Raw genomic sequence first — 26163 nt, 5'->3', positions numbered from 1 at the left:
GAGAGTAAACAGTAAGGATTCGTCTTGTTCCTGTGCTTTAATACAGCGGTCAGAAGAAACGTGAACTCAGAGCCCACATAATAGGGGACGATTAGGCTACGGTGACGATTAAAGACGGCACAAATGGAGTTTGTTTAAACCCCATGTCGGGGTATTGATTAGAAGGCAGGTATATGTGTGTCCAGCTGGTGTCCGTCTAGTCTGTCAAATGTCTGTCATATGTGTCCTGTTATATGTCAAACATAAAGAACTGTATCATTGATTGTTTGAGGTGAAGTTTGGGCTTTACGCGATTCTGTATCTAAGAGGGAATCGCCAATGAATTGATGTTCTTGTATAAATTGATGATATAAGAATTTTGGCGGGAAAAGTCTGGATTGGAACTTGCGTATTGGTGCTCGCTCACACTATTGGAAAGATTAAAAACTGCATAAGTATTGTTGATAACGAAATTGAGAATGGAGGAGGTTACTCCACTTGCACATCTGTGTAAGCAGTTACCCAAGCATGCACCTAAGCTTAAAAAGTACAGTACTGAGTGGGTTAAGGGTACCTCCCACAAGATGTTTATGCCGTGGCCACAAAATGGCTCCTTATCTAAAGCCGTCTTACAACACATGACGACTTACCTACATGTCACATACACAGGCAATAAGCTAGAGAAACGCCTCGCTGTTTTAGAACTTTGGAAGATGTTTGAACAGGAGAAGAAGGAAGAACCACCCGCAGACTGGAAATTAAACCTATGCACGGAGGGGGGTGAGACGCCTACTGCGCCACCAGCCCCGCCTGAGCCAGTCATCGGGGGAAGTAAGTCAGAGGGACTCTACCCGCTAAGAGAACTAAAGGCAGCCAAGGGGTATAGCAACCCCGCATATGAGTCATCTATGTACAGTAGTGACGAAATCAAAGAGAAGGACCAGGAAATTAAACTTGCCTCCGCAGTCCCGAGGGACAAGAAGAGACGCGATGATGAAGGGAAGGACCAGGCACAGAGTTGTGCACCTCTCGTTAAGGAGAGAGAAGGAAACAAATGGAAAGGAAGTAAATACAGAACAGATGAGATAACATTCGCAAAAGACAAATGGATGGGAGGACAGATATTGCTGAAACTTGATGGAAAAGGAAGTGATGATATGAGACCGAGAGAGAAGTCTGATGAGACGCAAAGAAGGGAGAGAGAAAAGGCTGAAGCGAGAACTAATATATCGCGAAGAGCAAGAGAAACAGCTCAATCACAAACAGAAGGCAGCCTATTACCAGTTCAGACAGAATAAGCAAAGGTTGGAAGAAGAGTAAAGAGTACGTGAGAAGAGGGTGAAGAGAAGAGAAGAGGAGGAAGTTAGAAGGGCAAAGGAATGTAGAAACGAAAGGATGAGGGAAGGAGATAAGGCTAGAGAAGAAGCGAGGACGCGCAAGGAAGTAGATGAGGAAATAGAACGTAAACGCAGTCAGAGGGCACGGGATCTGGAATATTTGGAGCGGGAAGTTAAAAAACCCAATCCTGTTGTAGAATGGGAAGACATAGAAGAATTCTTTCCTGCAAATGACTCAGTACAAGGTACGAGTGGGACAAATATTGAGGATGACTTCGACACCCGAAGCATCGGGGACGCGATTGATAAAATATACGATGAAATGGGGCTGGAACAGATTTCTCAAGGGGAAAGGGAAGATGAGCGCTTGGAAAGCACTCAGCTGTATGACACTCAGGATGTCACCCGAAGTAGTGGGAGCAGGGGACTGTCCCTGGATAGGCTAGATATTAGTAAGAATGAAGCAGATGCAAGGAGTTGCGTGAACTGGGAACAATCAGTGTCCGACTCCGGTGGGGAAATGGAGGACAAGACACACGAAGAAGGGAGACAACGCGAGAAGCGGCTCCCAAGGGGCCAAGGGGTACGATGGTCAGAAACTAGCGAGTCCGCACCTAGGGTATCGGGGTTCGCCGTGCAGCCTGGCCGACATGAGGGAATACCCCACGGTCAGAGGGGGGAGCCTGCACCTGCCTATGTAGACAGATTGAGGACATTGCCAGGGAGACGGCTATGCAGGCATGCTACCCCAGCGATAGACAGGAGAACTATGGGGAAAGAGAAGGAAGACTGTGCATTTCAGTTCCGCTGCTAGAAAAGGGGGGCGCAAGACCACAATATATTCCATGGCCACACATGGATCGAGAGAACTTAAAAAACAAGCTTTCAATGCTGACATCAGGAGCTGGGAAATGGATACACGAGTTAGAAAAAATGACAAGGGGTGTCACGTTGGCTATAGGGGACATTAAAGGTCTCCTGATCGCCATACTGGGTGAGAGAGCAGACAATGTATGGAAGCGGGCTGGGTACCCTGGGGTAACCATAACTAACACTGCCCATGACGGAGCACCATTCAATAATTGTAGAGCAGCAGTGTGGAAAGCGCTGCAAGTGCTGTACCCAGACACTTCCGATATGGGAGCTATAATGACTCAGAAAATGAAAGAGTCAGAGGATCCCTTGATTTATATCCAGAATTTTCAAGACGCGTGGGTTCTTGAAACGCATGAATCTTGGAAGAAATCTATCCCTGTGTTCTACCACATATGGTGCCAAGGGTTGCCAGACCCGGTGAAGAAACAGCTCAAGAAATTGGGTATAAGCTAAACCGTGGGCCGAAATACAGTTGACAATTGCACACTACTGTAGATTGTTGAAAGAAAAGAACCAAAAAAAGGAGGCAACTCGTAAAGGTGAGGAAGCGAAGCTGGTGCAAAAGAAACTCTCAAAGTATGCTCTCGAGGGAGCCATGCTGACAAACCCAGCTGAGCCAAGCGCGCAACAACTGACTGAACCATTGCAGAATAACCAGGTTAGCTCAGGATTTTACCCGAGGGATAGGGGATTTAGAGGAAGAGGATGGCAGAGTAATCAGGGAGGATTTCAACGTAATCAGGGAGGTTTTCAGAATAATCAAGGTGGCTTTCAGAACGTGCAGATGGGCAGTCCAGCTACGCCAGATGGACAGATGGGCCGATCATCGCCAGTGTGCTGGCTGTGTGGAATGACAGGACATGTGGCGCGCATGTGCAGAAGCCAAGGCATGTGGCAGAATGGTCAAGGAACGGGAACAGGCATGGTAAATCAGCTTGCCGTCCCACAACAAGACGGTGCACAGAATCACGCAGTACAGCAGCAGGCACCAGGCTTGCAGCAAGGTACGCCACAAGGGGTTCAACCTTCGAATATGGGGAATTTGCCACAGGGTCAATCCCAACAGGCACTGCCGCAAATGTCGCAGGGCACTAACTCCGGAGGGGGAGTCTGGAAATGGCGGAAATCCACAAGTATATAACGGACCAAACCTAAATATACAATAGGACAGCTCACGGGAAACTCTGATGTGCTCTATCCTATCAGTGACACCAGACCCTAACAGGGAATTTAGGGTAAATGTCGTCATAGGGGGGAAAGAATATTCCTTCTTAGTTGACACGGGTGCAACACGTTCGTGCATATGAGAAGGCAAGTTTTCTTTGTCCGGCCAGGCCATAGACACTCAGAGTTTTACAGGAGCTCACAGTAGAGTTCCCTTTACGGACAATCTCCCAGTCTCTGTGGGGGAATGTGAGATGAATGTGCCCTTGTTATATTCACGCCAGACCCCAGTAAACATTTTGGGTCGAGATTTAATGACAAAGTTGAATATGACTATATCATTCACAGAGGAGGGCATAGTATGCTCCACTCCAGGAATGCATTATACTAACGTATGTGAAATGATCAGAGCGTACTCCGGACGTATAGCCATGAGAGCTATACCATTAGAACCGGAAGTCTTTGCATATGGTGTGCCTGTGCTTATGGCGGGACTGCCAGGCCTCGCAGATAGAACTATGAGAACCGCTGATGATTTTCTATTCAGACCAAGGATACCTATGCATGAAGAAGAGGGACAAGTATTTCCCTTATCGATACATATTGCAGCAGTACGAGGGAAGGTAGTAATGGTCGAAGAGTACAATAATGAAGGCAGACAATGGTGTGCAATTATCGCCATTGAAGAAGGATACCGAGTGACTGACGTCACTGATGATGATCTGTTTGAAGAACACCCTGACTCAGAAGAGACAAGGGTGGAAGTAAGTCTCATATTTTGGGTCAAAATGATCAAACGAGAAGTGCCACAGAGAATGATGTTGGCGCTGATCCGCCCCGCATACTTTGATGACGACATGGCCCAGGTGCCTGTCTCAGTATGGACTACAGGACCCTATGACGTAGGACTCCTGAAAGGAGCAGGAGAAGTGAAAATTAAATTGAAACCAGGAGCAATTTTACCAAGGGCACGACAATATCCCATGTCCAGAGAAGCGGATGAAAGGATTGCGAAGACAATTTCCGCCATGATGGAGCAGGGCATCCTTGTGACGTTGGAATCACCATGCAATGCAGTGATTTACCCCATCAAGAACTCAAAGGGAGGGTCGTGGCATTTAATCCAAGATTTAAGAGCATTAAACGATATTGTTGAAGCCAAGTTCCGTATAGTCCCTAATCAATCTACGATCTTGTGTAACATACCGATCGAGGCAAAATACTTCACGGTGATTGATTTGATAAATGCTTTTTTCTCAATCCCGCTGCACCGTGACTCACAAGATCTGACGTCCTTCACGTTCAGACAAATGTGCCTAAAATGTACGAGGTTGCCGCAGGGGTACTTTGAGTCCCCATCCATTTTCAACCGAGCATTGCAAATGGACCTAGGCAACATTACAGTTGACAGTGCTGTTTTGCATTGTGTGGATGACATTCTGATCTGCTGCATCACTGAAAAACAATGCAGGCGCAATTCTATCCAGCTTCTGACTATATTGGCTGAAAAAGGATATAAGGTTGACAAGGAAAAGTTACAATATTGTCTACAAGAGGTGCTGTCCATAGGCCAGCTAATCTCGCATGAGGGGAAAAGGATCACCCCAGAAAGGGCTGAAGCTATCATGAACTTGGCTAAGCCGCTCATGATAAAACAAATGCAGAGCTTCCTAGGCCTGTGCAACTATGTTAGGGCATGGGTCTTCGATTACAGTTCGTATACCAAGCCCTTGCTCCAGGCCCTGAAGGAAGCCCGAGCGACAAAAGAACAAATTGAATGGACTGAAGCGATGGAAGAGGGGTTCACAGAACTAAAGAGAGCAATTTGCGCAGCTCCAGTTCTCGGGATTCCTAATTATGCAGAGGAATTCTACCTGTTCTCTCACACGAATGGCAATGTTATGACGGCAGTACTTGCTCAAAAAACTTTTTTGGGGTACAAGCCCCTGGCGTATTACAGTGGGAATCTGGACCCAGTAATAAGAGGCCAGTTCCCATGGGAGCAAAGCCTAGCTGCTGCAGCGTTCGCCATAGAGAAGGCAACAACCATTGTAATGGGATGCTCCATGACATTGTATGTTGAACACTCATTATTTGCCATATTAGAGAAACCAAAAAGTACATTGACATCTCAAAGTGCCTCGTCCTCTGAGGTGATCATATCGAATCCATCGATCAAAATAGTGCGATGTAAAACAGTGAATCCAGCCACGTTCATAGCTGAACCAGTCACTGAAGGTGAGCCGACACATGACTGCGCGAACTACGAAGAATTCTATGATGAAATCCCCAGGGTAAAAGAAAATGCCCTGGCGGGAGGTGAGATTGTTTTCATTGACAGTTCTTTGAGAATCGACAAAGATATACGGGTGTTGCCGTAATAAAACACATAGCGAACAGAGAATTCCAAGTACTCGTTAGTGCACGAATACCATCTCATTATTCAGCACTGGCTGCAGAATTATTGGCGTTGATACTCGCCATTGAGAATCATGCAGACCAGGAAGTAACGATGTACAGTGACTCGGCCTATGTAACGTTCACAGTGCACGCAGGACTAGCGCGCTGGAAGAGCAGGGGCTACCTCCGAGCAGACAGGCACACCAGTGCAGCAGGCAGCCTTATTGAACAGGCTGATCAAGGCACTACAGCTCCCAGTGGGTATAGCGGTCGTGAAATGCGCCGCTCATAATCACGGGACAGATTTCGTGTCACGTGGAAATCACGCAGCAGACTCGGAAGCCAAGCGTATGGCATCCAAAAATGAGACAATCATGGAAGTAGAAGTGGCACGCACCCATGAGCGTATGATGATAACTCGAGCCACTCCAGAGGCTTATAGTAATATGGGGCAAACTCAATTGATGGAGTTTAAGGGGAGGCACCACAGGACGAAAAGAACCTGTGGAAACGTTGAGGGTGTTCTTTAAACCCCTCGGATGGATTGTGGGGACAAGACAGCACTGGTAAACCAGTAATGCCTGTAGCCCTACTAAAGATATCACTATTACACTTGCACTACCCGTTCCATATGACAAAAGAAAATCTAGCCGCAACGCTCGCAGAAGACTGGTTCATACTGAATTTCGCAGAACAGGTTGCATTTTTTATAGTGAACTGCATAATTTGCCAGCAGTTCACAGCTGGGCACACAAAAAAAGTAGTGAGAGGAGTCATCCTGTGGCCAAATGGGCCATTTCAGCACTTGCACGTCGATTATGTCGACATGATTCAAGTGTGTAACGGGTACAGGTACTTAATTGTAGTGGTGTGTCCATTCTCTAGATGGATAGAAGCAGGTCCCTGTACACACCCAGACTCAACCTGTGCTGCCCAATTCCTAAATTCCTGGTAAGGGAAGTATTCCCTAGATGGGGGGTGTATGAGGTGATGAGATCAGATAATGGGGCTCATTTTGTAAATACAGTTTTGAACAGATTAGCTTGTTGCTTGGTATAAAGCGCAAGTTCTCATCGGTGTATCATCCAGAAGGAAATGACATATGCGAGAGGCTCAACGGCTTGCTAAAGGAGAGGATAGCCAAGTTCAAGCTTACTCTAAAGGAAGGATGGCTGCACTGTCTACCACTGGCATTGTATGCACTTCGGAACCAACCAGGCTCCGACCATCATCTCACGCCGCACGAGTCACGGGAAGGAGAATGAGGACCCCCCTTACCCCTCGAGCAAGATGTGATGCCCAGTCTACCCGAGAGGTCTTGGGAACCGAATTGTCAGAGTATCTGAACTACATGACATCAAGCCTCGCTGTCATTTCAGACCAACTGCAGCGACGACGAAAAGGGTGCAGCACAACACCAGACCCAGAGGGAGATGCTGAAACAGACACAGCTCGAGGACTACGTACGCCAATCATCTTCGCTGGTGATACAGTGCTTGTGAGAAATCACACAAAGAAAAGGTGGGATGAGCCAAGATTCAACGGCCCGTTCATCGTGGAGGACTGCACTCCCTCAGCCGTGAAACTGCAAGGAAGGAGAGCTTGGATCTTCCTACATGACATTAAACCTAATATCGGGGAGATCCCCTTAGCTGCACCCCACCGCGAAGAACCTACAGACAACGGGGAAGAACCTCAGCACGTGCAGACGAGAGCTATGACGAGGAAGAAGTACGCATGAGCATGAAAATCAAGACAAAGAACCCGGATACAAGTTGTGGCATAAAACTGGACAGTTTCTTCAAGCAAAGGGGGATAAGGACACAACGGACACTGTGTGCATTCTAGTTACAGGGTAAAGAAGAGAATCGCACATCTAAGCCACATCACACTGATGATACAAACTTTTGAATCAAGCCATATCCAAACATTTTCAGCAAAAAAGACTTTGATGAACTGAGAGCAAAAGTTAAGAACATCACACAGTCACCTAAATCAACCAACACCGACACTTTGCTTTGGAGAACGTATGACATCCCCCAACAGAAATATCACAAGGGATGTGCTGTCCTGTTTTCAGTTAGTGCTAGTGACACATCCATCACTTGTAGGGAGAGTTACCAGTATCACAGACTTTGTCCAAGATCCAGCTAAGAAGAAAATAGTCTGGCAACTACTGACTGTCATCGCGGAAGCCTTCATTGTACTGCTCGAGTATGGTGATAAGGACACAGATGCTTCCACCACAAGTGATCATTGATGAGCTGACATACACGCTTTTCTTTCGCATCATAGAGGAATGCCCAGGACTCGTAGGGAGAACCACGGATACCCTAACATTCATCAGAGATCCAAGAAACAATAAATACCCGAACCAAGTGTGGTTCAAGCTAAATTACGTGGTCGCAATCCACGCAGCAGGAAAGTTCAGAGACTGTTCTCGTCAAAAGAAAGGCATGTGATCCAGAACCCAGCCAAGCAGGACAAATATCCCTGTCACCTGAGGACAGTCGCCTGGCGCACAATGTCCTGTTCCGTCTAGTCACTGACTATCCAGAAATGGTGGGAAGGCCTGCAGATTTTAACGTCATCACCTTCCTCAGAGACCCAGCTAATGTTGCACATATTGGCACACTCCTCCACGGAATTATGCTCCAGGTGGAGCTATCCAATGTTCAGCGAGAATACCTGAGGAGATTCCAGTGAAACCGTCCAGTGAAACCGTCCGCCGTGGGACAGATCCAGGAAAAGAGGCACAGTTCTTCATCCTACCGCCGTGGGACAGATCGAGAAGAGCAAGGAAGGGAACTTCACCGCTTGTTTTGTTTTTATTTTTTTTATTTTATTTTTATTTTTTCGGTTATTGGACTCCCATTTTTGATTTGATTTGAACGATACAATTTTTTACATTTTTCTATTGATTCCAATTTTTTCTATCTTTGTCGCTTTTAAACAAGATTCCATCATATCTTCCGGATTAAGGCAAATTCGGGTGGTGGACTGGGAATTGACCTATTTTGAATATGCTCAATGAGTGTGACTCACCAAAGAGGCTAGTCTAGTCTTTTTCCATAGTCTAGCAAGGGAACTACATCCCGCAACCAGAGACATTCGGCACCCTCGAGAGGGGGGACTATTACGAAGCACAAGACATTTTACGTCCAAGACCTCCTGAAAGACCATAATGGAGTTAGTAAAAAGAAGAGACCTTTATAGAACCTTAACCATTGATATGATTGAAATGGGGGCCCAGAACAGTAACCTAGTCCACCCACAAGCGGAGGGGCGCCCCCACTTTCCTGCAAGAAAATGCTGCAAACTGTCTTATCGAACGATAATGTGCATATGTATAGTGATTATTATTGTTTTTCTGTCATTAACAATCAGAACTGCATTCTTTATTGGTACACGAAGCACTCCAATTTCAGTGCACCCACCAGATAATGTACGTACGAATCCCACGAAAGCACCCAGACCCTATATAGTCATTCCGATTCCTAGAAAAACTGACGATAAAGTAAACAAACTAAAATTAAATATAATTAGCAGTGATTCATACACATTTGAAGTAACAAATGAAGAGAAAAGCTGGAGACCGGGTCAGCACGGAATGAATGAAAACATAGAAATGGCCACTACACGCACACACACACTGAATGCACACGGGCAAGGGCAAGTGTCAATGGCTACAGAACCTCGAATGATGGCGACAGAAAATAAGAGACTGCCTACCGAACAACCAGTTCCAGAAAATAGTGGAAGCAACCAAGAGGAAGCAAGCGAAAGGCCAACTGAAAAGGATATAACCAAAGCACTCAAGAAGACAGAGACTGCTACAAAAGAATTTGCTGCAAAGACACAAATGCTGATAGACCATTTGTTCCCGTTTATAGCCAGAGCAAAGGAAGTGCATAAGGAGCTGGAAAATTGGACCACAGTGTTTATCGCAGCAAGCACATCAGTTCCTACGAGCACCAGGCCCACGATGAGGCCACACGTTGGACAGACGATACACAGATGGTGGTTAAAGGAGCCCTACAGGAGAATGCAAGAGGAGCAGAGACACAAAAAACCTTCTCCTACCACAGCAATACAGGTAATGGAGCCTTCTTCTCCAACAAGCATGCCTGAGAATCCTCCAGCAAGAAAAAGTGACATAGATGCATTTAGAGGCGTAGTTATAGCTAACTACAAAAAGACATTAAGAATCAAGAGAAACCCACATGACGACAACAATGAACTAAACGATTACCTAGACAGCACAGCACATCTAGGAAACATTTGGTACCAACACATGAAAGAGGTCGGAAGAAGAAAAGCTGAAGGAGAATGCTACGTCTGTGCACTCCTACCGTACAGCATGGGAAAGTCCAAGATCTTCGTGGCTGTAGAAATTGATGTCCCGACAGCACACTGTTTATCACACGTAGCAATGTGCAACACAAGAGGACAATTAATGGGACGAGATGCCTCACTGATATGGGCAACAGAGACATCATACCCTGATGAAGACGACTATATTCAAGACATTAAGACAAGAAACCAAGCTCATACCAAGAATCACGTGATTAGGTATGCAAATCCAGAAGCACAAGGAACAGGAACAAGATGGGAGATAAACCCAAGACTGAACGTCCAGGGGAAAACCCCAAAAGAAGCGCAAATATGGAGAAATAGAGGCCAGATGCAGATTTGGGGAACAGTGCTTTCCCCAGACGGATGGGAAGCAGGAGTAGTGATATGCCGAGCATGGTTGGTCCTTGGAGCCTGCACGGAAGCAATAGAAAACTCTCAAAAACTGTGCAAACCCCTATGGCCAAAATTGGTGAAGTAACAAACATGGGTCGAAGATAGAGGGGGACCCCTGCAGATAGTGCCACTGGAAAGCCCGAAATTATGTTTTAAGAACAATGCCACAAGGAAGATGGGAGAGAATCAAAACTGCGGACAAATCTTTGAAGCCCAAGGAATGACGCAAGGGACCGCAGTAATCTTGGACCATTACTGGGCGTGTGGATCCAAGGCATACATAAGACTACCGAAAAATTGGGGAGGTATATGCGCACTAGTGAACGTCCATGTTCCTGCACTAGTGATCTCGAAAAATGACCTGAGTATTGACAGTTTCCCGAAACCAGATACTCATCTAAGGAAGAGGAGATCTATAGCATTGGTATCCTGGATGAAGAGAGAGAATTACTTTTCTGCCAAATCAGAAGAAGCATTCCATGCAATCCCATATGAGCAGAGGCTGTTTAGCCTCACCTCAACGGTATTCACAACACTGCTCTTGCCCCACGTCCAAGTTGGAGTAAATACGAAATGGTTGCAGATAACCAGATGGGAGTTATTGCAGACCATCAACACTACCATAAAAGGATTCAATGCAATCCAAGAAGAACTGAGAGCAATCTGATTGATGACCCTCCAGAATAGATATGTACTTGACATGATTACAGCAATGGATGGAGGTGTTTGCACAAAAATCGGAGAATCATGTTGCACGTTTATACCTTCACATGATGAAGAAAATGGAACCTTAACAGAAGTCATAAGTATGCTGGCCGATCTGCAGAATCAGATGATCAAGGAAACTGACGAAGGGGATGACAGCTGGTTTGGAACACTGTTTCTATGGGTCCCACAATGGATGGCAGACATATTCAAAATTCTGGGAGCCCTGCTAGTTATGATACTACTAGGATTTTGTGTTATCAAGATAATCGTAACACAATGCCAGAAAACGGCGAAGAAAGCCATTGGGATGAAAATTATGGTCGATGTCGAACCGGGATGGAAGCCCAGAGACCTAACAGATGAAGAAATAACAAACTTTGTGAAGTCCAGCAAATTTGCGCCAGAAGGAACAAAGTTTGCATACCCCAGAAAACGAAGAAGGTATGAGGGGAAATTGATTTACTGCAGCCCAAATGGGCAATGCCAGCTAATGTCCTGGAACAAAGACAAACACGTAAAAACAACAGGAAGTTTGAAAGGAGTGATAAAAATATGGACTCCAAAGATGCACACGTTCACACCATCATGTACAAACGCAGATGATGAAGAAGTGGATGTGGAAGTACAAAGCAAGAATAATTTAAAGGAAGAAGAAGAAGTGGTCGATAAACCGACCAAAGGGGTGTTTGTAGAGGAGGTCCCGAATATGGCCTTCACTCCAGCCACTCATGTTGAAATGCCAGAAGCATACTCGCCAAGATATGTGACATATAAGGAGCAAATGAATCAACAGAGAGCCACAGTGAGGCTCTGTCAAGTACCCATCAGAGGGACAAGTATACCTATTGAAGCACCAATAACCAGACAACCGTGGGCTGCAAGGTATCCACTGAGACAACCAAACCAGCTGATGACACGATACGTAGACTACTTACAGACTGTCCCTGAAGAGGCCCACAGAACCTTAATGGAAGGCAATTGGTGACGATATAAGAGCCTAGACGTGACGTACAGACAACCATAAAACGACAAGCAAAAGAAAGTACGCAAGGACGAACTGTAAAAGAATAATGATGTGACAAACGTATAAGAAGATACAACGTTGCAGCACAAAGAACATACTCAGGATCAAATCGCGCAACTGACTGAATGCATGTAAATAGGCTTGAAACGCAAGAAGCTAGGTAAACAACACTGCTTGCAATGCTTAGTAGAAGAATAGAGCGGCATGCACCAATTATATCTCTACCTCAAAGAAGCATGCTATATGAGTATGACTCCATTTTGTAAAGCAGAACTAAGCCCAGGCTACAAGGGGGCCACCAAGGCCGAGATTCATATTCCAGCTAAAGGCAGAAGGGAAGAGCGGAATCGAAACTCAGCAAGAAGTAGCTCATGCTTGGGAATTCGAGGTCAACTCCAGGAAGGGAGGAGAGCAGCTACTCTGAAGACTCAAAACGTCAGAGCATGACTGCCAGCCAGTGAAGGTCGAGATAAGAGGCCCCAGGCAGGTGGCTGGGCTGAACAAAGAATCTAATATACGAAAAGAAGGAAAAAGAAGCAGATTCACGGTGAACAGACACATGACCAGCCAAGGGCAAAGAGGTACCAACGTCTGATGTCACCCAGAACCCGAGGACATCCTCAGCCAACTAATGGACACATAGCCCTAAAGGTAATGATTGATGGAAGGGAGGCAGGGTGAATCTTGGGGCACTCCGTATCTGGGTGTCTATTCTGCATGCTGCTAATTATTATGTCTAGGGGTGTAACCCACCCAATCACAATGTACCAAATAATCTAGGGTCCTATAGCTTTGAGAACCAATAAGACGTCGTAGTTGTAGTGACGTCCATCACGAGTGATGTAGTGGGTTGGGCGTAGACGCCCACTCGATAAGAATTATCCAATCCTCATGCTCTGTTACCATATACAGATATAGCACCTATACTTAAGTTACCTTTCCGACCAATAGAAATTGCATGACAAATTTATGAGTATTGCACGTCAAATGATGACAAATTTTGCCCATAAAAGTTGCTGTCTGAATGAAGAAGTTGGGAGTTGAAGCGAGACAGGCGACCGCACCATTGATGATTATCATTTGTTTCCCCGTTTTTTGTACTTGTCATTAAACAGACTTCCCTTTGCCAAACCTTTGAGTTGTCCTTATTGAAGTGTGTCGGAGTAAATGAATCCTGCACCCTAATCTCCTCAAGGTGCAGCTATCTCGTCTTACAGGTACTAGACGGTGAGTTCTGACCTATGGGCCCGTCAGAGGATGCTCTGCCCTCCTGTACAACACTTTCTGATGGTCCCAGTGACTGGTCTATGATTTCCTGAATGTTTAAAATCTTCTGTACAAACAAACGTGTTAAATGCATTGGCGTATGCTTGTGATGGGCTAGTACCAGAGGATATATTAGTGAGATGAAATAGTAGATAACAGTTCTTTAGGTCTATAAGGGAGTTCTGAATTCTATTATGGAAGAATTTGGTTTAAGCCTCAAAAATGCAGTTTTATAGATTTTTAGAGCATTTTTCACACTCTTGAGTGAAGTTTTATTTCTGGATTTCCTTCACAGTCTCTCCAGAATTATGACACTATTGTTTCAGGAAAATGAAGGATGTGAAGTACCAGGGATTTCAATGTTTTTTAGAAGTTCGGATTTGGTAGGTAGCAAAATGTTCACGTAAAGATTCCAACTCCTTGGTTGCTTGTTCAAAGAGCTCTACACATCATAGTGAAGTATCAATAGCTGCTAAGGTATGTTGTTTCAACTCTGGAATCTGTAGGAGATCTTTCCTCCTACGATACTTTAACGTTGTGTTCTGAGGGCCAGAGCTACTGGTTGTGTTAACCACTTTCAGAGAGAATCAATGCACACAATGATCTGCCTAAGAAATTGCCTGTGTGTTACCCTTTTGGGCGCCTGAGCCACAGCTTAAGATAAGGTCAGAGGAAGGAGCGAACATCAAAAGATGGAGGTAGGAGAGAGGAGGAGTGAATTAACGGGGGGACAGGAAATTGGGGAGGAGGAGACAGAGGAGGAGGAGGAGGTAGAGTTGAAGGGAGAGGTGAAGGTGGACATGAGTAGAACCAGGTGAATATTACCAAGTAGCTACAAGACACACAATCCTAACTTTCTCCATTAGGACACTATCATGTTAGAAGGATAGCTCAGGGGCAACGTGTTTGTCTTGGAAGCAAGACAACGCAGCGCAGCACAGGTTCGAAAAGCGATCCTGCGCTTAGAAACCACTCGCTGGTATAAAACGCATTATAAAACAAACAATTGTAATAACCTGTGGGGGGGATAAGTGAAAGGTAGGAAGTCACTGAGGGAGTTAATGAGCCTGCTGTCAGGGAGAACTCCTTTAGTATAAGGCAGCTATTAGAAAGTAGGGGTCAACAATCTGTAGAACTAACCTATGGCTACGGGCGCCTGGGGCATGGAGGAGGTTTGTGGGAAGGCAAAAGAGAGACAGAGAGAGGGATGGCTATCGGCCCCAAAAAGAATGTAATAAAGCCCCTTGAACCATCCTTGAGTCGTCCAGTGGTTTCTTTGACATTGTTCACAAGAGTTGTGCAGAAATCGACAGGGAAAAAGACAGAGGTGGTCATTACGATTTTGGTGGTATCTGGGCGGTAAATCCACCCATATGCCACCAAACTGTGTTACCATTACCGCCACTTGGTCTGGCGGTATTACCATCAGCTTGCAAGTGGTGAAATGTTGCATAAGGCTGTCAGATTTACCTCCAGCTCGTAACTGGAGGTGAATCCTGCAACTTTCCTCCAAAGTTATAGTTGGGCGGTGCGGTAATACAGCGGTATACAGTAATACTGCTGCATTTTACCCGCACTGCCCAACTTGTAATGAGCCCCAGAGTCTCCCCGTCCCAAAATTGTATCCCCACAAGCTAGCAAACCTCAGGATTTTTTATACAGTTTTGCACAATTCGCCTCATACAGAAAAGTCAGTAATATATACAGTTAGTCGGTTACATTAACAATGAACTTGCTAACAAAACATCTCCCAGCTTTGAGAGGCATTGTTTTAAGCACAGAGTGTAACATGTACAATTCTGCTCCGCCCACTCGCTCAATATGGAATGCGTCCTTCAGCAATTCTTTCTGTTGTATTTAGTAAGACCTAACCCGGTGCCCAATATCCACATGATCATTGTTCCAGTTCTCGCGCTGCAAAACACACCTTTGCTAGTGACATCATCTTCACTACTGGACGTACCTGCACCTTAGGCAGAGGCTAATATAATGGCTGCACAGAATTTTGGGCTACTATGTGGATGCTAAACAATCTCACTCTTCACTGACTGTGCCTCCTCTCCAAACATGTGTGGTCGCCACGCCATCTTCACTATCATGACTGTGGTTTTGCTCTGCCCACGGATCATGTACATCCATATTTAGTACCTATTGATATACCACTCTTCAGTTCAAGGACATTGAAACCATCTTTTTGCTCCGTGGATCATCTAATGTCTCAGGGTCTACTATAAGCTGAGGAATACTCCCCTATAAGAGGTAACCCGGTAGGGTGAAAGCTGCCCGTTTAGCTTTTTAGTGGCATTGTCCTTTGGAGGAAATGTATAAAGTGCAATATGGCCCACTTGTTATACTTTTTTTTTATATATATATATTATTTTTTTTGTGGCTAATTTTGTAGATCAAGGGAATGTTTTGGTGTTTGTGGGAGCACAGTCACGTCTCAGTGAGAAAGAGTAGCTACAAAGAGTGGTCATCAAGATGTTTGCAGATCCTTCTCAGCTGAGCAACAGACATCTCTGCCTTGAAAATGGAAGGATTAGCTGATGCACACCTAGGAACTTAACAATTCTCTGTACCCCATCTCCCTATAGTCTTCTAAATGTTCTCTTCTTATTTTATCCTTCTAAATTGTTTGGATAATATACCACTCCATTACTGTATTTCCTTGTTGTACTGTTTCACAGCTTGGTTTGCACTGTATAATCCCCAATACATGCATAACCATACCCTTGCTGTCCCTTCCTATCCCTTCATATTCCCCCTCTGTTGCTTCTCACTGTCACCCTGTATCCTTCTCACTTCCCTTCTCGCAGAAATAGGAAAGGCCAGCAGATGCATGGGACTATAATTAGAAGTGTGGAGCCTTGGAAAAAGAATGATGTGAGCATTGTTTTTCTAAAGGCAGTCAACATTGGCATACAATAGTATGGGAAGAGCTGCTTAAATATCTGAGACCATTTTAAAGTGAAAACATTTATAAAGCATAAATAAATCAAGCAAAAACTGAATTCAGAGTAGAAATACTTTGTAAGCAATAATAAAACAACCAGGCGGAAAGCGAATTGAAGGCAGAACAAGTGAAGCACAGGTGAATTCGACTTCAGAGCAGAACACTTTTAGAGCAAGAGATAAAGCAAGGCAGAAAGTGAATTCTGTGCAGAAGTACTTTTGGGAATGGAGTAGAAATATTTTCAGTAGAATGAAGTAACCACCAGGACCACTAGCGAATTTAAGGTACATCTTTGTAAGCAGAACACATTGACCAGGGCTGAAGTATAATCGTAACAATGGCAGCTTCTCACGCACACTACCATTTAATGTATTTTTTAATTTTATTTAGATATTTATAATGCGCTGGCAGCCGGTAGGCATCCGGGCGCAAGAAGACAGAGGGAAAATCATCCGGGAGTCAAAGTAGATTATTAAAAAGGGACTGTTTTCATCGTTTCCTAAAAGATGTGTGCTTCCTATCTATGGAAAAAATCTTTTGGGAGATTATTACACAGACGAAGGATCTTCCCAGACCCATCGCTCGCTTGCTCTTAGGGATTGCCAAACCACCGGAGTCATTGGATCTTGTTACTCTCTTGGGATAGTGACCCTTATTAAGTTCTTGAGATAACTCGGTGCGTAAAGGCATTCATGCACAACAGTGCATACTTTAAATTGGATCATGGCTTCTACCGAGAGCCAGTGCAACTTTTTATGATGCTCTGTAATGTGTTTTCTCATAGAAACACCTTTAACAATGCGCACGGCATCATTTTGTAAGCCACTTTGTTTTGCGACCTCAAGTATAAGGCATGCTATCTGCATAGAGGGCGTGCTTCAGGAACACTGAAGATGTGCCCACTACTTATTTAATAGTACATTTGTCATTTCTGTCATTTAATGTAAAGAATAAAGTATGGTCTGTTTTGCTGTTATGCTACCCATACTGCTTCTGCTGCATAAACTTGCTATACCTCTGAGTTTTTCTGCTAATAGTATCTGACAAATGTGAGTGAAATGTAGCTTTCTTCTGGATGGCACACCTTGAATTTTCGATAAATGCCAGGCTTGAATTTTCATGCTTTAGATGTGAAGGTATTTAAAAAAAATTGATATTCAGTTTTAGATGGTCAAACATTCTTCACAAATTTAACGCACCTGGTATTCCTGAACAACTTGGTTAGAAATGAGTTTCCCTTTTTTGAATTTCAATGCTCCCCAGTGCCTTTTGTTCGCCCATCGTCTTAATCACATTTTGTATGCGGTTATTGATATTCCTTATGGCCTACCCCATCATGTAGAATACTATTCCTAAAGGTAAGTAGAATGTGTTGCTGTTATGTGGCATTTTCATTTACTGACATCTCATGTTTTTTTAACGAGATTGATGCCTTCAGATGGTATCTAACTGTCAATCTATTTACTGTTCAATGCTAACAATTCTTTATCTGTTGTCCTATTCAGGTTCGGTTTCTGTACAACGTGCACCTACTCCAGCAACAAGTAGAGTTACCAATTTTGATCTTACTCCGCGTTATTATGATCCCAAGGTTCAAAGAAATATGCACCAGCAATATGCAAACCTACTGCCAGACCAGATTCAGACCGAAAATGCAAGTTCACCTATAAAGCATAGTGGACCCGATGACTTCCTCCCGCACCGATCTTACACTAGGCATTTTTTGCCAATTCACCATCCTGTGGAGAATGAACCATATTATGAGACTTCACCAGAATTTATCCTGGACATTGTTTCAGAACCATTTTATAGTCCTGGACCTGTGATGGAGACACTTAATACACCATTCAGTTCTCCCAAGAATTATAATATGTTAATGAACCTTTTGAAAGTCAGACTGCAACAGAACAAGCAAACCAAAGTCAACATATTATCATTGACCAGCAGTGAGATCCCAGAAACAACATCAAGAGTACCACAGAGGCAGATTATGCTTGGTAATGTACAATCTTGTAATATGTGCATCTATGTGTTACCATTGATATGTGTTTTATGTATGTATGTGTTGTTAGAGATCCCTCTTTAGAGTGTGGGGAGTATAAAGTGCTGCTCTTAGGATCTTCCTGCCACCTGGACAGCTGCTCACTTGAATCATTGGCAAAATAGCACCCGTTTCTTACCTTTCGTAGATGGCACCTGTCTTCACCTGTGGTTTCTGTCCTGCAAATTCCAATTGTACCAGGAACTCTTTTCTTTTCTTGTTTTACCATGTTGTTTAGGATATTGACCCTTATAGCTGGCTGTCTTACCGCCAGCCTAGTTTCTCTTTACTACGATACATTTCACAGGTTTTTAGTGTTGGACAATTCTTTATGCCCATTACGAGTTACGTCTAAGTGGCTGCTAGTCTTCACGCGAGCTTTTGAGGTGAGAATATGTTATTTCCTATGTTTTTCAGTAAAAGTATTTTCTACAGAGTAAGAAAGTAGTTTTGATTCACAACTGAAGTTTTTGTTTTAATTTAAAAAATATTGATATTTTTGTTCTAATACACACTTCCTTTGTGCTCAGTAATTGTTAGATTTAGGAATAAGTAGCCCCAGGAAATCATGCTGCACTGTTTCTAAATTGTACTCTATTGCAAGCAGATATAGGCACCCCTGATATGGCACATTGAATTGTTTATTCATCAAGGTGTCCCTGTGAACAGACATTGCATTGTACTCGCATCTTGGTATCCCGAGGATAACACGTTGAATTGCTTCATGTTTGGATACTATTGTGTTTCATACCAATGTATCCTTGGGAAAGTGCATTTTCACACTTTGTGCTCCATGTTGTTCACAGCCAGATACCCCTAAGGAAAAGCCTTGCTTTGTTTTATACTGTCTCACTCCTAACTATCCAGGTGAAAGTGTGCTACAATTTTTGTAAATTGTACTCTATTGTGTTCACATATAGGCATCTCTAAAAAGCACATTGCACTTCTGTATATTGTGCCCTCTTGTGTTTCAAATCTAATTTTTATCTAAGTACCCAGACTAGACATACTACCACTACCAGTTCATATTCCACAACTAGACATTCTTAGAGTAATGTTTGCGGTGTACTATCGTTTTCCATTCACCCTTAGGTAATAGATACCCCATAATCATCAAATATTATTGGCAAGGAAAAGCCCACCACCCTAAGTGTACAACACTGTGCAGTGATAATGGAACACCCAAGGAAGGACAGCTGAGTCAGCAGGGAACTAACCAACAGGAGCACCATCGATACCACAAATGCCACCCAACCGTCTACCATCAAGCACACCTATATAACACCTAGCAACGATGACTCATGCACCCATGGGGATAATAACTACAAGTCATATCCAAAACCTACTTTGTTTCATGCTACCTCTCAGCCATTCTGCAGAACAACCATTTGGCAATAGGTTTAGAGCCTGTTTGGTGCCTTTTTGTAGGGCTATATCTGTGTTTTTACTGTGATTTCCAATCCGTTTTTTTTTTTACATGGATTGCTCCTAGAGTGCTCTGTCTTTGTCTTCTAGTCCTTTGTTTGTTTCTGTCCTTTTGCCTTTCCCCTTCCCACTCTCCATGTCTTAAGCACTGCTACCAGGGCAGCCTTGCCCAGGCAACTGGCAATGGGGACAGGCTAAAGGCACCTTCTTTGGCGTGCCTACCATACCTGTTTGCCTTTTTGTCCCGTTGCCCCAGCCCTGTCAGATGCCGCACTTGCCCTGTGCAGCTACTCCTAGGTAAGAGACGTCAGCATCAATGTAAGCTCTGCTCTACTGAACCTCCCTACTCTTCTGTTCTACCACACTTGCATTTTCTCTTCCCGCAATAACTCCAGGGTTGGGTTTGCAGTTTGGAATCTCGCCTCTGTTGTGTTTTAGCACATTTGCATTTTCTCTTCCCACATTAACTCCAGGGTTGTGTTAGCAGTTTGGAATCTCGCAAAAGTTGTGTTTTAGCATGCTTGCATTTTCTCTTTCCACTGTAACTCCAGGGGTAGGTTTGCAGTGTGGAATCTTGCCACTGTTGCGATCTGCCACACTTTCATTTTCTATTACGACAATGCTTCCAGGAGTGGGTTTGCAGTCTTGAATCTCGCTACTGTGGGGTTCTAGCATACTTGAATTTCTCTTGCTAGAGTCCCTCCAGCTGTGGGTTGTGCTGTTTTTCATCTTGCCACTACCATATGCCCACACTCTTGTATTTTCTCTTCCCCCAGGGTTTCCAGGTGTGGATTGTTCTGTTTTGAATCTCACAACTATTGTATGCCGCCACTCTTAATACTGTTGTATTCTACCTCAGCCACGCTTCCATTTGGCCTGACTAGGACTCCTAATCTAGACTGCTACTTTAAATCTCGCCACTCTTGGTATTTTGCTGTACTGGAATTTTGCCTTACTAGGTTTCCTAGTTTAGATTTTTACTTTGAGTCTGGCCAATGTTTATATTTTGAGACTGAGATACAACCAGAGCAGAGAGGCTTTCGCCACTTTGAACTGGTTTCTAAGCACCATGAGACCCTGAGACTGAGATACAACCACCATAGAGAGGTTTTCGCCACTTTGAACCCATACCACTACAAATCCCCAACAAACTGGTGGAGATCGGTGCCGTGGCTCTTGACTGGTTCCAGTCTCTTTCTGTGCCTCATTTCTCTTTTGCTTACTCTTCTTTCACTTGTGGCGTTCCCCAAAGGTTGGCAATTTCTCCCTTGATGTTTAATATCTCTCTGCTCCCTTTGGGTAAATTAATCCACATGGCTGAAAGTTTTACTCCTATGCAAACGATATGCAACTGATCTTGCGTATCGATCTTGATCAGGAGCATGCAGCCGTTTGGTTTAGAAATTGCTTGTCCGACATTGGAGACGGGATGCAAAAACACTGGCTTAAGCTGAACGCTGACAAGACAGAGGTCAGGATCTTGGGTGCTGACTCATCACAGTGTTCCCTTTGGTCGGCTGCCTTCTGGCCTCCTTCCTTGGGCCCACTCCCTGCCCCACATCCTATTGTAAAAACTCTAGGCATTAAAATGTATGTGCAGATGTAGTGCTGCCTATTTCAAACTTAAAATACGTAAGAAGATTATTCCTTTTGTGCCGGTCGACCTGTGTGGTCTGGTGGTCTCTCCTGCTGTAATGAGGAGTTTGGACTACTGCAATACCACCTTGCTCGCACAACCTAAAATCTTTCTTCATCAGCTGCAGGTAGTGCAGAACTCGGCAGACCGTTTGGCCATGGGGCTACCTAAATTTGACCAGAACTCTGCTGTTCTGCGGAAGTTGAATTGGCTCCCGATTGACAGCCTAATTAAGTTAAAAACTCTCTGTATGGTCGATCGGGTCATTAATGCCTGCAGAGCCATTTATCTCTGTCAGAAAATGTATCAATATCTGCTCCATTACACCCGCTTTTTTAAATCCACTGTGGGTGGCAGAGCCTTTTCGGTTGCTGCTCCATCATTGTGGAATTTTCTCCCTTTGCGTCTCCGGATTATTGAGGACCATCTGTGCTTTAAGAAAGCTCTGAAGACTTTTCTGTTTAGTCACTGAGTTTACTGTCTCTGTTTTCCTGTATTTCTTTCTGCCAGTTGTTGGAGCCTCTTCTTATAAGGGACCCTCTTAGCGCCGGGACACCCTTGGGTCACAGTTGTGCTTTACACATTCCCTAACATAACATAACAAAATTAGCCCAAACCATCTGGAAGCAAAAGCCATATTAAGCCATTCTTCAATATAAGGCACCATCGTTACAGGGACTTGCAACCAGGAAGCCCTAGCACATTAAGGACTCACCAGTCAGAGATCCTTCCATTGGGAGGACCCCTCTTGCCCCCATTACAAGCTCCTAGCACTAAGAGGCCTCCACCACAGGAAACCAGGTGACAGAAGATCACCTAACCTTAAAAAAACTACTGAAAACCTGGCTATTTAATTAACAGAAACAAGCATAAAAACAGGCACCTCCCACAACTCATACCCAGAACGAAGGCAATCATGAGACAGTACCGGTCCTGGAATCAGCAATAAAGCAATAAAGCAACCACACACTACTAACTAGAGGTGTACCGAACTTCGGCTTCGAGTAAGTATTCGGCCGAATTCCGGCTGAAAAAAAGCTATTCGGCTCCGGCCGAATAGTTTCTTGTTATTTGGCTCTTGCCGAATACTTTGAAATTCTCGTTTGAATACAATGCTACATGAACTCAAAAAAGCAAATATAGACTTCAGTTTGCAAATCTGAATAGGATTAAACCAGACACATTGCTATCACATAGCAGAAAAATATCTTATTGTAATCTGCTCTTTAGGACATGTTTTGTTACAGATTCTTAGCAATAGAAGGTGCTCATCTTTTATACTTTGCCTGCAACAATACAGGAAAATATTCTTTTGGCGAATGTTTATATGCAATGTGCACTTTTTTCAGTTGCAAAAGTTCCTGTCATGTCACTTCCCATTGCGTACATCATAGTCCCCCCTTTTCTATTTTTAAGGACTTGAGTCCTGAGTTTAACATTATCTGATATTTTATCAGGAATGATAAGTTGCATATGTTTGCGTATTGCTAAGAAGCTGTGGCTAGGATAAGTGAAAAGTGAGCAGCATTTGTTTGGGTGGGTTGATTAGTTCTGAGATGGAGTTCACGCATTTCAGATTTCCTCTTGACTTGTGTCCTGCATGAGCCGACATGAACCATTTTATACATTTCTATGTGAGCTGCAAAGAAGTTTTGAAACTAGACCATATCGACTTTGCGACTGGATAGGGAATGCAATGCATCTGATTCACAAATGCAGTCCTTTTGCATTTGTGAAGCCTCCTACTTTAACTGGCACTGAATACGCAACAATCTTCTGTACATTTGGTCCCTTCATTTTGGTTAAATCTGTTTTTTCTGGCTTTTATACTTTAAATAAAGATTCTACATTAATTACAATGAAGAGAAATAAAAGTATAGAATGCATTTAAAATGGTGCTTTATTTGTTTTTTTAATAAATGTGTTTTCTTAAGTTTGGAACATGATTTATTAAATAAAGCAACTATTCGGCTTCATATTCGGCTTTGGCCGAATAGTTGACAAACTATTCGGTATTCGGCCGAATACAAAATATGCTGTTTGATACAGCCCTACTACTAACCACTCCTGACCTCGCTTCTCTCACGCATACCTCCCACATACCACACACACCCATATGGGCTAGCCTTACTACACACAAAAACACACAAGCCACACATCTGCCACAAGAAAAAACTGCAGCAAATAACAAACAACCCCGACACTGGACTTTGCCCCTTGGACACAATAACCTGAGTACCTGAGTGTACACAATCAAAACACACTCAGAAGGCCAACACGCACAGATGGCAGTTTCTCCTGGTTTTGCAAGCACCAACAAAAGAGCACAACCTCTATCTTATCCCTCTTCCCTCACTAACCTATCCCACCCACTTTCTTAGAGAGCCATGTGAGCGCCTGGAGACCATGCAAATGGTAGCAATGCATGCTATAAATCAACATAACATGGCACAACAGGGAAGAAAATATTTTTAAAAACAGCCCCTACCCGGGATTCAGCTCTGCCCCGGTGATAGCTCTGCCCCTGGGAAAAAAGCTCTGCCCCTGGGATAACGCCATCCACTCAAACAGCTCCAATCACTGGGATAGCTCCAGCCCCTGTGATAGCTCCAGCCCTTGCAAAATGCCAAAACAGAACAAAACAAAAGGAACAAGGCCAACCATCTCAAAACACCACACCCGTGAACCAACCAACACCAAGAAGTAGCACACCTATCTGCCCAACAGAAATAGCATCTTTGCTGGAACAAGACCAACATCACTCTACTTATTGTGCTACTTATCAACCTGCCACCCACTCACACTACCAACCAACCAACCAACCATAAGAACTGTAAACACTTAAAGAGGATGACCGGAAACACAACAGACAGACGGGAAATCCACAGAAGCACAACTGAGTGAAATGACCCCAACACACCATTCGTCACAGAAAATTGCTGTGACACAAGGAATGATCAAGGCAAGCAGACAACCCAGAAGAAAAAAAAATCCCAAAATGCAAACTTTTTGACCTACTCAACGAAGAAACAGAAACTATAAAACCAAAGGCACAATCTGATAGAAAACAAATCAGGTTCATCTCAAATTACCTACACCACCATCAGAAGACAAACAAAATCCAGAAAACAAACTTATACACTGAAACTTAGTCAATGCCAAATCAATGTAAAAACACACAACAGAAATATACAAACTACTAAGCGATGGAGGGACAGACATCCTATTCCTCACCGAAACCCGGCTAACTCAAAATTTCAAAGTAATAGCAAACAATTCCCTACTATAAGGAAGGCATGGTATCAAAGTAAAACAGACACAAGTGATCACAGTTCAAGGGTGTTTATTACACTGTAAAATGGGTGAGATAAACGCCTAATCTAAACCTAAATCTAAGATGGGATCAAGCTATAACCATCAAATAATAATAACGTCCTAGTAGAGTCTAGTCAAATAAAAAGGGCCTATACTAAAGAGACTATTGCCAATCCTTACCGCTATACTACTAGTGTGGGATAAGGTTTACAAGAAAAGAAAGAGCGTTCACAAAATGATAAGTCAGGATGCTAAGGCCGGGGTCTCCCTTCCCCACGTTTATAGCTCGGGACAAGGCGGGACTCTTGAGCAAACCAAATATCAGTGCCTTTTTGTACCTACGTCTCTTTCCATGCAAAGCCTCTTGCTTCAGAGGGCCTAATTAGTTATAAACACAAAACAAAAATTGCTTCTGTCAATCTTCACAGCGGGCGATTACTCTTCACTCTTGGATCCCCCTCACCCGGACCCGATCCTTTTCTTAACGATAGCCTCCCTCGATCGGGCTCAGACCATCAACTCACTATGGACATCGCTCAGTCGGGTTCATGTTTGTCATCCCAATGTTCACAGGGATCTTACTCTTTACCCCAATTCGCAGGCAATCCTTTAGTCGGGTTCATGTTTGTCAGTTATCACAGTCCACTTAGTTTTCACAACGCGTCAAAGACTTTCGCCTGCACAAGGGATTTGGCTTGACCCTCGTACGACCACTTTGACATTTCACGCTGGCCTTCCCGAGGCCTCTTGGTCTTTGTAGTTTTGCTAATCAAAAAGTTCTTAGTTCAATGTTTTTTCCTTCTTCCAGGACAGGGGGTACAAGTTATAGTTCTTTGAATGAGCACCCACATGGCACCGGACCACTCTGGTACCGCTTTCACTCACAAAAGACCTCTGTCTGTTATCTTCTTTCTCCACATACAATGTTGCCACTGCAACCTTGAGCCTAGCACAGTCCGGTTCACTATCAGTTTCTTCCAACTCACCGAGAGTGCTGAACTCGTTGGCATTTCCTTTGCCACTGGAGTCAAGGATGGTACCACAATGGCAACCGCTTCTCTCGGTCTTGGCAATCAGATCAGGAGGGTTCCACGTACTGCTGGCATCCGACAAACCACTCACAAGCTGTCATTCCCAGTCTTACGTTTTCTTTCTCTGAGGTTTGCGGGTCTGGGTTGAAAAGGACAAGGGCAATTCCCCCCTGGTTGTCCTTTCAGATCTTTCCACCTTTCTCTTCCGTTTGAACTGCCGCTCCAGAATGGCTGCTTCCTCGTGCATTCGGCCTTGCTC

The 26163-nt window shown here is 44.1% G+C and overlaps 1 protein-coding gene across 4 annotated transcripts in view; it reads left to right on the top strand.

Moving 5' to 3' along the window:
* Positions 1 to 26163, top strand: part of LRRC63 (leucine rich repeat containing 63) — a 418560-nt gene that overhangs the window by 117594 nt on the left and 274803 nt on the right. For all 4 annotated transcript variants that reach the window (XM_069640387.1, XM_069640384.1, XM_069640383.1 and 1 more), the window contains one exon: positions 17962 to 18453. In XM_069640387.1, coding sequence (XP_069496488.1) covers positions 17962 to 18453 — 492 coding nt within the window. The remainder of the gene's footprint in view (positions 1 to 17961; positions 18454 to 26163) is intronic.

Source organism: Ambystoma mexicanum, chromosome 7q, assembly GCF_040938575.1.
Source record: "Ambystoma mexicanum isolate Mex_15411 chromosome 7q, UKY_AmexF1_1, whole genome shotgun sequence".
Taxonomy (NCBI): Eukaryota; Metazoa; Chordata; class Amphibia; order Caudata; family Ambystomatidae; genus Ambystoma; species Ambystoma mexicanum.
The sequence above is the reverse complement of the archived record's forward strand: the minus strand, read 5'-3'. Positions and strand labels throughout refer to the sequence as shown.